Source organism: Nothoprocta perdicaria, unplaced genomic scaffold (genome assembly GCF_003342845.1).
Source record: "Nothoprocta perdicaria isolate Ctin4 unplaced genomic scaffold, notPer1 scaffold_160, whole genome shotgun sequence".
Classification (NCBI taxonomy): Eukaryota; Metazoa; Chordata; class Aves; order Tinamiformes; family Tinamidae; genus Nothoprocta; species Nothoprocta perdicaria.
This window is the reverse complement of record NW_020454761.1, coordinates 927,124-942,513: the sequence shown is the minus strand read 5'-3', so window position 1 is coordinate 942,513 and position 15,390 is coordinate 927,124. Positions and strand designations below refer to the sequence as shown.

General features: G+C 41.6%; 1 protein-coding gene across 1 annotated transcript in view; it reads right to left on the bottom strand.

The window, feature by feature from the left end:
* The window catches only part of EEA1 (early endosome antigen 1), a 71,009-nt gene extending 70,730 nt beyond the window's left edge, over nucleotides 1–279 (bottom strand). The window contains exon 1 of the mRNA XM_026035535.1: nucleotides 46–279. Within this exon, the coding sequence (XP_025891320.1) occupies nucleotides 46–279 (234 nt within the window). The remainder of the gene's footprint in view (nucleotides 1–45) is intronic.
* Between the last annotated feature and the right edge of the window lie 15,111 nt (nucleotides 280–15,390).

Genomic DNA, 15,390 nt, shown 5'->3' with positions numbered 1-15,390 from the left:
AAAAAACAGAGAAAATTAGTGTGCGCTTTTTTCCCGTAGTTATACCGGAATTGATCTAATTTCGGTTTCTCCATAGAGAAATTTCTCCATATTGGCAGGCAGGCCGAGCTCCGTCAGCCCCAGCGCCCTCGGCGCCCCGCTGTCCCCCCAGTGCTCCCGCACTCGCAGCTCCGCAGGGAAGAGCCCCCAGGGGCCCCCGCTGGGGCAAAACCCCCCCGGGGACTTGGGGCAGGAGGGCTGGGGTTGAAACAACCCCCATTTCTGAAGCCGCGATTTCATYGACCCTTCTTTCGCGTGCCGAATGTGAGGCAAAGGGCCTCAAAAGCAAATGATAAACCCGCTCGCTGGCCCCGCGCGCCGGGTCCGGCAAGGGCTGCAGYGGCACGGCAGAGGTTTGCCCACCTCGAGCTGGCCTTTCTGGGTGTGCCAAAGCCCACCGACTTGGTGCGAAGCACAAGCACATGACAAGAAGGATTCAGCAGCTTAAAAACTTGTTAGTGGGGGCACAGCAACATTGCGTGTTGGTACTCAGGTTACTCCAGCCACAAACTCCAGCGWGTTTTGAGCTACTCATTTACTCTATGAGAGGAGCAGGTTAGGAGCATCCATGTAGGATAGCCACAGACAAGCAGTAGAAGCTCTTGAAATCCTCTGGATTATTTTAATTTCTGTGCYGGCCCTCTGAAAGAGTCTTAAAATATGTTGCAGCCCCTGGCAGTAGTTGGGTTTGCTCCTGAGTTCTGCGCTTGGGATTAGCCATAGGGCAAATGTAGTTCCTACACAGCTGCTGGGATGTGCTTTATGGCCRGGGGCATGTGCGATCACAGCAAAGATTTTCCCAGGCATTCCACCTGGAAATGGGCACTTCTCATCTGAACAGAAGTCCAAGTCGGAACTACACAGGCCCCTTGCACGTGCTTAGCTACGGAGACTAGCACACCTTTATCTTAGAAGACATCTGGAATCATTCTTTTGGCTGTACAACTAATAGACAGAATGGCTCATCAATTACCACTGTGTCATACAAAACCTCCCAAACTTTCCAACAGTTATATTGGCTTTTTTTTTTTTTTTTTTTTTTTTTTTTTTTTGAGCCCTTATGGATATAGTCCAAGAAAGCAATGCTCCCCGGTCCCTGTCTTGCAGCGCCCATGCAACTTTCTGCTATCACAGGAACCAGCGTCACTCAGCACAAGGTGTCAGGGACAGCACGTGCTGTGACAGCACACGTGCTCGCTCACACTTGCGGCCGATAAACTTGCAGAGCCTCTGGCCGCTCTCCTGCGTGTTATCAATGTTTGCATGGAAGAAACTGCTTTCCAGTTTTCTATTTATAACAGGTGCCAGAAAGTCCCTGTTTGCCTGAGTGTTTTGGGGGTTCTTTTTCTTTTTGCTTTGATTTTTTGCAAGCCTTTTCTTTGTATATCAACATATTTCTGACTATTCTATATGCTGCTTGCATATTTTCAGCAAGTGGCTTTCAAATTTACCCGTGACTTTTTCTGAGGCTGCTTATAAGTTAAATTCCATGAATCTCAGTTAAACAGAGAAAGTAATTTGATTAAAGGATTTGTGTATTAAAAATGATAAGGACTAGCAGATGAATCCACATCCTGAACCATAGAACAGACAGAGAAATAGTGAGATTAAAGATTAAGGGTATTAAGAACTTGTCAGCCACCTGTCTCAAAGATTAAAACTTGCCATAACCTCCCCGTTCTTATTATTCATGCAAGGTCRTGCAGCAAACCCATGTTTGAGGCACTAGAGAAAACCGAATTCTTTACAATTTACACAATTTATAATTTAATTCTGAAAAAAAGAAAGAAATGATACATCCTATTATATAGAAATTATTGATCAAAAGTAGACTGATCTCAGAATGCTTCRCACAAGAGAAGCACAGCAAATTTTTAGCTCTTGGAGATTCTTTATAGTCTTTATAGTCAGCAACTACTGTGCATGTTTATGAAATGACAGAAAATGAGTCAATAMAAAGTTTTTGGCCATCACTTCCAGTTCAGTGCAATGATTTAGAAAACCTGCCACCTAGAGTGTGGATTCTAAAATGATGGATCATCCTGATGGAGTGGTTTGCCACGCKCATTTTGAGCAGTGGAACTAATGAAGTGTAGATATATACCACAACTTCCCTGCCCTCTCTGTTCCACCAACTGCATCTTCCATGTCTCTGAGGTCACCTAGGGCCACCACTACACAGGAGAAAGGATGCAGCTGTGGTCAGGCCAGATCTCTACAGGATCTATGTACACAAGCTTCCTGCTGACCTTTCCAGTAGCATAAATGTGGGTCTTTCTCCTCTAGCCCATAACCACTTTTGCTGGAACAAATAGATATATAATGACCTTTGAGGTATCTATGCCACTYTCAATATGGATTAAAACTGGACAGTGAGTTCAAAAGGTGTGTGGTGGGAAGGAGAAGCAGTTGAAAAGACACAAGAAAGGGCCACCTCTGCTTCCCTAAGGACCTAGGCAAAACCTACAAGGTGGCTATGGTATATGTTGCACTGCTTATCCAGCTTTCCTGAATTTCTCCTCACCTCTAGGTATGGAGGAAAATAACAGCTCTTCAGTATTTTTTGTTTCGATTCTGGAAGAGTCAGCCAGAGGATCAGTACTTCAGCCTGCATGTGCTAGGATGAGCGTGCATTCTCAAGGGAGAACCTATTTTCTCAGCTGCTTTCAAACCAGCCTGAGGCTATGATGACATCTGCAGCAGTGAGCGAGCAGAGGTCGGCCCCTCTTCTGCAGGAAACTCCTTTCAAGTCAGTGCTGCTTCTTGCATGCTTAACAAATGCATTGCTAATAAAGACTTCATGGCTAGCATTTATATCAGCTTCAAAAGCCCCAGTCATGACTTCCATCTAGTGTAGCAGGGTTTGAACATTGTAGGATTTGCACAGCTTTCCCCAGGTACCCACTGAAGACAGGAATAATAAAATTCTATCTATCTGCAACAAAAAAAAAAAAAAAAAATCCAGCAAATGATTTTTTATTCTCCAAGAATGAAATGCTGTGTGGACTGTGCCATGTATCTTTACTGGAATCGCTAGAAAGAGACGTGCGCTGGAACCAGAGAACTTTATACTGATAAATATGCATGAGCTCATGTGAAAAATAAGCCTGATATTAATAAACCCCACATCTGAGATGGAGAAGATCTGCTGCTGAGTCATGCGGAGGACACTTTGCCAGATGCTTAAACTAAGAAATTGCTCTACATAAAGCTGAATGCCTGCCATAAAACCAACACTTTCAAATTCCACTCGGAATGGCTGCGGCAATACCATCATCACTCTAATCCCATTACCTCAAAGGCATGTTAGCTCTGGCGGGGCAGTCTCCTAGGCTCTTTCAAGTGAATGGCACAGAAAATCTGCAAATGTAAAAATAAAAGGTATCGGGGAGTTCCACTGCCAAATAAAACGCAAGTAGTTTAAAATATGTATGTTTTGGGGGAATTTCTTAACTTGAACATTTGCTTAACTTCTCTCGCTTCTGATCTTATAAGACTCTTTTATTGATTTCTGTCCTTTTAGGCATTTTTGAGGCTATTTCAAAGATTTTTCATCAAACTGCTTATAATTCCAAAAGAAATAATGTGGGAATCCATAGTGAAGCAGGATACAGGGAATGCCAGTACTACAAATGCTTTAAATTAGTCCCTTAAGGACTCTGAGTTGCAGGCAACATATAAGATAAATTTTCAGTACAACATATGAAGATTTAGTGATAATCTATGACAGAAGAATTAGAATCATAGAGTCCTTAAGATTGGAAAGGACTCTTGGAGATCATCTAGTCCAACCCCTCTGCACATGCAGGGTCACTCTTCGGAATAATTGTAAAAAAGCTGAAGGTCTGTGATTGTTTTCAGACACATACCTAACCAAATGCAACACAAAGCYATTTTAAGCATACAAAGATCCATACTATGCTGATTCAGACAGTGCCCTCACTCTCGATGAGTAGAAATGTGTTATTTGTTTGTGGCTTTGTGTGTGAGCAAATACAATAAATGTTGGCTTTGTCGGGACTCACTGTATCCATGTGCTCCATCAGCAATTCAATTAAATATTTTTCAACAGACAGAAGTTGCCAAATAAAGAAGACAATTTTTAACTATGAATGGGTTGTTTTGACAGTATATAAATACTTACGCAGCTTTACAATAATCACACCATSTTTATTGGTATATAGTGTTATAAATTTAACATCTCAAAATCTGTCGTATTTGTATTTTAATGTTAGAAATCTACTAAGTTCAGGAGTTTAAATTGCAAAATGTAAATTTGAGGCTGTACATTATTACACTGTTAAATGTTTTGCTGACCAATCTTGCTTTTCTTGCAGTACTAGCCAAACYTGTCTATGTAGCAATTGTAGGAATGATTTAGACATGAGAAAGAATGATGGGAGCTGAGAAAGGAGGATTAAAAAACTCTCTCAGCACTTTTTTTTTTTAAGTAGAAGTGCTCACACTATAAGGATAAGGAAGAATAGGACTGTTCATCTGTAATCTTCCTTTCCTGGCCAGGCAAGTGCAAAGTAGATGAGACTGATAACTTCATAAAACATTAAAACCTACTGAACCCCAGACAGATTCTAATTTATAAATGAACAATAAAATGTATATGTCAAAGTCTATGGCAAATAGGCACTATGAATCAATAAAGGGAGAAAAAATAACAAATGCAATTCCTGTGGGGTGGTGCTATGTATTTCACAAGAATCATCCCTCCAGCTACAGAGCCTTTCCCTTTCATTCATGCCCGATATTTGCATTGAGTGGCTTTCAAAAGTGGCTATACAACTTTAACCTGCATCCATTGAGGYTGCACCACTGTGCTTCTCTTTCTTCTTAATTAGCAAGAATATTTAAGTAGTTATTTACTTTCAGTTGTCTGTAAGTTAACTGAAGGTAAGATACTCATCAAATTCACTTCAGGAGAAAGTTATTGCTTTACAACAATGTTAACCATTAGAAGGAATGAATTTGCACCAGTCCTGCATTTTTTAGTGTTTATGATGGTAATTTTTCTGATCTACTGATAAATACCCTCAAGCCAGATTTACCAACCCATAGATCCAAAGCCAGGCTTCTGAACCTGCTTTTTATTAGGTAGATTTTTGCTGCAAAAGAAAGAGCAGTGAAAAAGATAGTGACCTCATTTGCATAAATGCCAGTGATGCACATGCACAGAAAGTAAGTGTTTACCCTTTATTTACTGCTTGGTAAAATGCTTTAGTATAGTGATACTGAAATGGCTCTTCCAAACCTTGATGTATATATATATTGTAGAAGTCTACAGTATGAGGCAGTCCGTGTTTCAGTTTACAAAACCAATAGGCAAGAAAATGCATCATCCAAAAAAAAAGTTTTTTTAAGATTAAAGATTACAGGAAACAAATTAAAACCATCCAATCTACAAAATGTCTCTGTGGTATTTTAACTACTTGGTTAAAATATGCCTTTTGTACACAAAAATATCGCAATGACCTTGCGTAAGTCAAGTAAGTAAGAATGGAAAATCAGGTGTATAGTTGGAAGCTGACATATTTTATTATATTAGAAGTTTTTGATCAAGTGTAGAGATTTTATACAAAGCCTAATGAAACCTTTTTTTTTTTTTTTTTGGTATAATTTTTAAGCAGTTTGAAATTTCCTGGACAATTCTGGTTTGCATAAAAATCCTTCCTTTTAAGCCCGTATACTGTAATCACATATTTCAACAGTGTAATTGCAAAAACGTAAGGTTAAAGCAGTCAGTTTCTCTGTTTGATGGAGGTGAGGGTCATCTTACTGCTACCTCATATCATGGCTACTCAACAACACAATGTCAATGGCCAGTCTCTGCAGAACATTGATTTCATAGCCTGGCCCGAGGCAGCAAAGGAAACCATGAGGCTTTCAGCATTCCATTTAAAAGCGTTCAGAGAAATTGCGTTCAAAGAAAGATAAGTATTAGATTTTGAAGGGTGCGCTCTCGAGCCTCTTCCAAGTAGAGGGAGTTTTATTGCTGACCTCAAGGAAGCCTTGAAATCAATATTCAATCTACACTAAGGAGAGAGGAGAACCATTAAGAATGATTCATGGTTGGACGTGGCTTTTCTGGTCATCCTGACTTTTGCTTCCCGTTAAGGATCCGGGTCACTTAAGCAGGAACAAAGTCTGGTGCTCTGTTCACTTGGGGAAGGTGGTTAGTGTATGTACTTAGGACAGGGGCTGAGTATGAGAGCTAGGGTGACCCACTGGGTGCACAGTGTAAAAGCCCAGATCTGTCGTGTTCCAAGGTAACTCACACCTGCTGAGATGTACATAGCATCTCAAATTTAAATCTATCTGGATACTAATAAGAGTCAGGATCCTATATCCTAACTATCAGGATAGTATATACAGACTCATCTTGGTTTCATGGGGAGTTTTCAAGGAAGGTCCCTAAAACAGAAAGTTTTTTTGTGCAGTGGTGGCCAATCGATTGTACAAAGGCACTGTGACAGAACTCGGTCCCTTTGAAGACAAATGGACTGTGGGATTCAACGGACTAAGGATATTATGCTTTGCATTCCATTACGAAGTACCAGCTTATTTGAAAGGAATTCAAAAACTCATTGAGATGTCACATCACCAAGCTGAGCTTAGTAAACTGTGTAGAGTAGGACATATCACCTCTTGCGTTTAGGCATCTCCTGTCAAACGGCTTTGCTCTCCCCACCTTGGCCACTCAGCATGTCGGCATTGTTTTACATCACCTTTGTTCCAGCTACATTCAAACGTGATGAGGTCTTACAACATACAGGCGCTTTTGAGTACACAAGCATTGGCTGCTGCCTTTTTTTTCCCTCACTGTTTCCGAAGAGCCTGCTTTAGGGAGAAGCCACCTCCATTTTCTGGCAGCTAAGGAAGACAGTGGTGGGACAGTGGTGGGTAGTGGTGGGTAGCGCTGCTGAACAGCAACATGTCACACAGTATCAGAGCTGTAGGAGCATATGGTGAAGGTCTCCTCCCAGACTGAACAAGAAGGGATATTCAGGGCCAATAACAAGGAATTTATAATGACAAATAAGTATCCACATATTGGTAGACTGGACCTGACCCCTACTCTATGGAGGGCTCATAGCTTCCTATCTGGTTGTGGAACAGTTAACAAGCTGGAAACTTGATCCAACCAAATAACTTGGATGTAAGAACAATGCTAATGAACCCTAGAAAGGCATAACACCAAGAAGCATTTTTTTAAATTATAGACAAAAGGAAGACACAAGGAATAAAAATGTGGGGGATCCTCTGAGTAGATACAAGCCTACTGAGGCCACTGAGGGCCAGCCACAGCACACAGGTTGTGAGTCAGAATTGCTGAGGCTTCCAGTTAACAACATCACTAAAAGGGGGAAATGATAGCTACCATTTTTCTCTGTGAGTGATTAAGACTAGTTTTAACAATGCAGTCATGCATGCTATGCACTAAAAGGGATGATTCATTAGTCACTCCCAAGAGAAGCATCTTCTGTTTTCTTTTGCTTTTCCTTTTTGAATTCAGAAGCCAGAGGGCTTAGCCAGTGCACCATCAGCATGGTTGATTAGCATGGAGAAAAAAAAGAAGCAAGGATATACTGGCTACTCTTGTCCCTGTCCCCACATCTGCAGTGCTCATCTCCTTGAAGCAAGAGCACATTGTGGGCAGTTTGTATTCAGCAGTGACATTGTTTAATTCATACATCACATAAGGCTGACACCAGCGTCGGCTGCCAGCAGCTATTGGCAGCTCCCACCCCTGCGCCAGCAGTCCGTCCTGGAGCTCCACCTTTGCAGCCCCAGCAAACCACCCCTCTAGAGGTCCCTTCCAACCTCAGACATTCTGGGATTTTCTGATTCCCAGCTTTCCACCATCTTAAGTTTTCCAAGCTTCATTTATATTTTTTTGAAGATTATGTCATATGCACAATTAAAGATAATTTTACTCCCAAGCCTTTCCAGGCTTTCCAGGTAAGACTCCGCGTTGGGAGGCCTTCTTTGCAATACCCTGTTGGTGCACTGTAGTGGCATGATGGCATAAACCTTTCAAAAGTCATGCTGGGATTCTTTATATTCTTCTCCCTGTGAGGAGAGAACATATTGTCAAAGCTTCCTTCAGCACAGTCCCAACAAATGGAAATTGATGTTGCTCTCTCCCCATCGAAACATATTTATGGCCAGRTACAAAGCTTTATTTTTTTCATGGAAAAAAAAAATGATTAGAGCTGTMACATAAGACTGTCACCATAAGACATACATCTCTTTCTCCTTTCTTAGCCCACACATCAGCTGCAAGTATGACTTGCATGCAATTCATTTTGCATGGATCTAACTGCAGTGGACACACTGTGCTCAGAAAACTGGCAGCAATTTGGAGATGGACACAAGTGACAGATTTCTGGCATTAGCATAGAGATATTCAATACTATGCCATGGAAGTATGCATACAATACTSTTACACCCGAACACAACTACCTCACAGCACACATACTCTATTTGAACTGAACTCTATCAAATTCATAGAAAATGAGCGTTGTTCACCTCTGGTTAACCCTTGCCTCTGTGCTCTTCTCCGTTTTCACAGCCTTACTTTTGACCTAATCCTGGCTGCCCTCTTTGCCTTTCACCCTTCTCCTCTGTCACAGGTTGCCTCCTTGGGACCAGCTATTTATGTAAAATGACTCACCTTCTTTTCCTTTACCCATCTCTCTCTTTCCTTGAAGAAGTCTGTGTGGGCTGACAGAGACACGGCTCTCCATAACTGTGTACAATCCTGACCCATGAGGAGCTATAACAGCTCCATGGATGAGCAGCCCCCATCAGGGCTAAGTAAATTCCATAATTTGAGATACTAATATTCAAATAAGATGCTGTTGGAAAAAAATAGGTGTTTTTTCAATTCAAAAAGATGATATTTTGATTAAAACAAGATTTTTTTTAAATTTTTGAACGTTACAAAACATGTTTATTTGAAAAGCAGACAGTTGAATTCAAATCTGGCTAAGATTTCTTTTAATTGAATAYTGGAATACATTGACCACAAGAAGGTTCTTCTATGAATGCAAGTTTTAGTAAGAAAATTCTAGTCCCCTGAATATATGTACAGTGCACATTGGATACCAAGTATAACCATCCTCATTATATCCATGTATATATCAGCACTGAAGAGCGACTTATTCCATATAAAAGCAAAGTATTATAAATTTTGTATGTGAGATGTTCTGTAACTTACATTATTTTTTTCTGTCACTATTAAGCTTAATTTTTCATCAGAYGTGCTTCAAAACCAAACAAATCATTAGTCGTTTAGCTGGTGATGTATAGCACTCATGTTTGCCTCCCCTGGCAGCGTGACAGCAGTGTAAGTTGAAGCGGTTTGGCTGTGTCTTACGTGACATAAGTACATAAACTTTATTGTAGCAGATCTCTGGTAGCACTGAACATGGATCAAGGTTAGGGCTTGCGAAGGAAAAGTGAGCACRGTGCTAATGATGCACTAAATATAGCAAAGGCTTTTTTTTCTTTAACTCAAGCAAGCATTTTAGCTGAAGCATTTCCTGCCTTCTCCCCTCCCAAGCCCCAGAGGCTATTTGTTAGCATTGGAAACTTCTAACCAGTATATCAAATTTTATCAAAGTACAGAACAACTGAAAACAATATCATCTAATGGAAAGAGTTGGGTAGTCTTTTCCTACGTGCTAACACCTGTGCTCTGAATAATGGAAAAAAATGCCTTTTTTATGTACCAGCAATCCAGTGAGATTGCTGCTGAGCCACCCTGCAAAAGGTCACCTGTGACTGTTAATGTATAACTCACACACATGTTAGTTCTTCCCCAAAGGGTTATTTCAGGGATGCGGGGGAATTCCCTCTGATATCCCTGCCAAGGCAAAGTGCACTGGCAGGGATAGGCTCTGGGGAAAGGACCTGGGCTGCAGGACTAGCCGTGGGCAAGTCCTGCTGCCATCCCCACCATGCACAGCCTGCTTCTCACCCTGGTGCTGCTGCCGTGTTAGCAAGCGGGTCGCCGAGCCCACCCCGGGTACAAGTAAATACAGCATGTTTTTATTTACAGGGCCACTCATAGTCCAGATCATCATCGGGAGGTATCATCATAACACTGATAACAAAYGGAAAATTTACCCATGGAAAGATAAAGTATCAGTTTAAATGAAGTGAGGACTAGACAGTAAAATGCTCCATGAGTGACTTTTGAAGAAAAAAAAAGGTGGCTATGCATAGATGTGTGACAATGAGTGTGTCTGTGTGTTTACATATAGATGTGCATGCATAGCCCATATACCTATACCTATATACCTGTATAGCTATACCTGTAGTCATAATCCCGACTCTGAGCCCCGTCTTGCTGAAGCTACATCTCACAAAGCCTCCAGAGGGAGCAGGTTGCCTGCTCCAGCRGGGACAGGAGCACCAAGGGAGGCAGCCGATGGAGCCGGGGGATGGTGCRAGGACGGGGGGCTGCAGCAGCACTGACCCCCACAACCTGCAGCCCATTGCTAGATCTCTTTAGCCCCCTTATCCATAAGGTACTAACCTTATGCTGTTTGTGGGACTATAAAGTGCAGAAGGTCCAGCTTAGGCAGACCCTAAGGGTCAGACAAATCTGCACTGGGAGCTTTTGCCTTATCTTATGTGTGTTTTTTTTCTCTCTGACAAAAGAGAGGATAAGACTTCTTTTTCTTTTTCTCAAACAGATGGGGATTTGTGTCCAAAAAATGTTAAACAGAAGCTGTGTCTTGTCAAACAAACTCAGATTAAGTCTTTGAAATCAAAGGACAAGCAACTAAAAATATATGTTTTGGAATAATAGCTTTCCTTAAAGGTGCTTGATTGCTTAATCAATTCACATATGATTCTCAAAAACAGCCATGAGTAAAAGCTAATATGCRCATAATACAGTGCAAATTTACATGTCATTTTCTGTGTCATACTTAATTGCAAATTCTCTCTGCAGACAGATTGGCCGCCAGAGTGTGCACCAGCCAACTTAACATTTCTGCAAAAACTCAAACTGACATAAAGCATACAATATTTATATATCAAAATTACACTAAGAGCTCACCTCCCACCAAAACRGGAGGCAGTATTTTTAGCATTTGTCTCTTGGGGAGCAAGAGCAGGTCTTAAGACTGAGACATGAATAGTTAAAGACAGGTCATTCAGCAGGAAGAGAGGAACACTCCATGCCCTTTGATTCCCAGACACTGCAGCATGAGGCATTAAAAAAGCTTTGCTGTTCGTCAGTTAACCCGTATAACGTGCTTCATCTTTCTATATACATTTGCMTTTTTTTTTCTTGCCTCCCTAAAGAGAGACCAGCTGAGGAATGCATGCTGCACAGTGATATGATTCAGCAACTTTCTGGAAAACATGAACACAGCCCTTTTTCTGCAGTGCACTAATGAAACACAACTGGCAATAATTTTCTTCGAACTGAGCCTAATTGAAAGCAGACTATGCACCACGTAACCTGAAGCACTGCAGTCTTGGATAACAATGACATTTTTCAGGTTCTTTTATGTGACCAAAAATGAGCTGCAGGTATCTTGCTGTCCAAACCAGGCTAATGATAATAAATGCATTACCGTATGAGCAGTCATGTTACCCAAGAATTTCTCAGCAAATATATTCTCAGCTTTATCTTATGTAGTTTTTGTCCATGCCTACACGTGAGACCATTGGATCAGGCTGCATCCCAAGGGCATACCCATGGAAAGGTTATCCGGCCATTCCGGCACAATAAACATCGCTGTCATGGGGTTGCCATGCCATGAACGTGCTTGCACCAGGGCACAGAACTGAACAGAAAACAGAACAAGATAAAAAGGGTTTGCCTTAAAGGAATGAAATTTGTGCCCAGAACTGCGGCAGAGCAAGCGCCGCTCGTGCAGCCCGGCTCCCACACGCTCCATGGATCACAGGGAGGTGATGAAAAACTCTGCTGCTGCTGCTGGGTCTGAATGGGGACATCTGCGTCCACCCTGGGAGCACCCACTGCTGTGCACCCACCCTATTCTCGGCGACCAAAGAAACACCCATTTTAGCAACAAATTCCTCCAGGCACTAAGTGACCACTGTGCTGCTGGCACCAAGGAGCTGGCAGAATTTCTGTCATCAACACTGCTATCAGGCCACTGTAGCTCAGCTGTAAAACTCGCTGCAGGCTGATATTTGGCAAGTAAGAGCCAGCATGATAATCCTTTTTTTTTTTTTTTAAACACTTTATCCTGTTTGAGTAGTCTACAGGCATGTAAATCAAGATGCAATGTCTACAAAGGGGGACCTCTTGGTTTCACCAACAGCTTTGGTGATTCTGCTCAACTGCTGATATGGGGTCAAAAGAGAAGTGACCACGTGGCCATCCCAAAGTGCTTACTCCAGAGTTTTCTTTCTCCTCCAAATACAATGAAGTGAACCCTAGAATTCCATAAAAATATAAAAATGACAGTGGTTCAGATAAAAATGTCATAGAGCCACAAGRCACATGAGTTGCATGCAGCCAGGAAACCCAGGAGGAAAATCCATCTCCCGGAGGTGCACCTATACTGACACACTGATCACCTTTGTACAGCGGGGATGGAGAACCAGCTGATGGAAAACCACAGAGTGCTTCAAACCCACGCACTCATCTCCTTCCAGGTCTGTRGTGACCAACCTTTCCATGGAAACAAAAGAAAAACGCCACCTATTTATACCAAAACAGAGGAAATGTCTGCTGTTACTTCAAAATAAAAACAGCTTCTTGGTCATAATACCATGATCCTACACTGGCCACACTGTCGCCTTTTGTTTCAAAGGATTTCCTGTAAAATCTACCACATCTGACAAATCCTTTGGTGGAAAATATGCCATCCATTGGCCCTCCTGAACAGAGTTTTGCAGATGTGCTCAGAAAATACTTAGAATAAATACATGGTTAAATGATACAAGGCTGGAAAACTTAGCATTAAGCAAATGGTAACAGCTTTTTATGTCACCATGCCAAACTATGCAGGATTTATAATCCGAAATACTTCTTTGATTGATTTCATTATTGAAAATCTACTATCACTACAATTTTTTTGTTTATTTGTTTTTTTTTTTATTTTATTTAATGCTGAATCTCATTTCCAGCTACCCTGAGGGAGCAACAGCCACAACAATAAAATTAGAAACCCATTAATGAAAATAAAATTAGAATAACTAAGACCGACACTACACTGGGAAAATGCAGTGTTAAAATGTATGAGGTAAAATGCTTTCTAGCTAACCTAATGTTAAACTTAATTTTGTCCTTGGAATAGGCAAGGGCAGAAAGTCCTATCAAGCTATCCCTTTATTTAACACAGCTGTCCTTTGTATAATTTATTTGCTAGTTCATGATATTTTCCCAGTACAGTTAAGGCCTAAGACTCTTAATAAGATATTTTAAAATTAATTTTTAATTAATAAGATTTTTTAAAATATGTTTAATCCTCCCTTCTCCCAGTACTGGAATTCAGGGACATGCAGAGAACAGAGATGATTTACTTTTCACTCCCCTTTACACACGAGAGAAACCTCATAGGTAAAAGATTCTTTTGTAAGAGTGGAGAAAACTCGAAAGTACTGTTTCAGTGGCAAATGTGGCAGAAGATGCCAGATCCATAGACCTCCCAAAAGATGGATACTTTTGGGGGAGGTTTCCTAATGTAGCTACAATAATGTTTCCGAGCATGAGTACTCCTATGCTTTACATTAGGGTTAGTAGGAGAAATACCTTCATGAAATAATGCCTGTGTGCAAAGTACTTACAGGTAGAGCTGGCTGGAGAATGACAATTCCTCTTGACTATTACGTAGAAAGATGAAATTGAGATTTTATTTTCAGCAGCAGAAAAAGAAACTGCTCAATCTTTTCCCAAACCAGAACTGTGTCATAATAACCAAAACGGAGAAAGAGTGGTTGAGGCTTTGCTCTAGGATTCTCTTTCCTCTTATATCTGTTATAACCTTAATTCCCTCCTCCACCTCTTCCAGCCTCAAGAACATAGCTGTCATAAATGCTTTGTAAGCACATTGTCAAATTTTGAGCAAACAGATCATTAATGAATAACTAATTATTTTTCCTTGGGTGTTAGATTCAAGTTCAGTCCTTTTATAATAGATTTTTTAAATATGATTTGTTTCATGTTGTGTACTTGTGGAATCAGACAGACATCCTCTTTTCATAGTACTGGACCTTCTGCAGGCCTTAAARCCAGCAGACAGACCAAATACACGTGGCTTTCACAAACTGCTCTCCAGCAAAAGATCTACACATACAAGCTGAGTCCTTATCTCCACATCAATCAAATGAGCTTATTGTTAAAGTTTTACAGAGCAACCCAGCAGCAAGGTGAAAGATGAAGAGATTATTGAATAATAGATAAGAATAAATTTAGTCAGCCCAGATCACAGAATCACACAGAGTCACAGAATGGTTCAAGTTGGAAGGGACCTCTAGAGATCATCTAGTCCAACCCCTGCTCCAGCAGGGACACCCAGAGCACGGGGCACAGGGYGGCATCCAGGCAGGTTGGGAAGATCTCCAGAGAAGGAGACTCCACAGCCTCCCTGGGCAGCCTGTGCCAGGGCTCTGGCACCCTCACAGKAAAGAATTTTTTCCTTACATGCGGATGGAACTGCCTGTGTTTCAGCTTACACCCATTCCCCTTGTCGTGTCACTGGTCACCACTGAGAAGACTTGGGCCTCTTCCTCCCCACATTCACCCTTCAGGTATTTGTATATATTGATGAGATTACTTCTCAATCTTCTCTTCTCTAGGTTAAGCAGGCCCAACTCACTTAGTCTTTCCTCATATGAGAGATGTTCCATCCCTTAATCATCTTTGTTGCTCTCCACTGGACCCTCTCTAGAAGCTCCACATCCCTCTTATACTGGGGAGCCCAGAACTGCACACACTACTCCAGGTAATACTCCAGATGTATTCGTGTGTCTGAGAGCACCCCAGGAAAAAGACTCTGGTCCAGCATGTGTTGCATGGCCGGGCAGGGTTGGGGAGGCCCAGAGGGTGGGCAGGAACAGGGATGACTGGCTGTACCCTTGGGCCCTGGCACTGATAGGCAGATGTGCAGTGTTTGCTAAAGAAAAACCTCCATGAGTTTTTACTTCTGGTTCTGCTGAAGGTATCTTTGCTTCCTTGTCATTTGTAGCTTTGCAAGACCAGCAACATGGTCTTTAAATCTGCATCTGGTGGAGCTGTAATCTCAAACCCAAGGTCACTCCTTCTCATCAAGTTTCCTACAATGCTGTGAAACGCCATTTCACCAAAGACTCATTAACACTCTGGAAAAGACCTTGTCCAAGTGC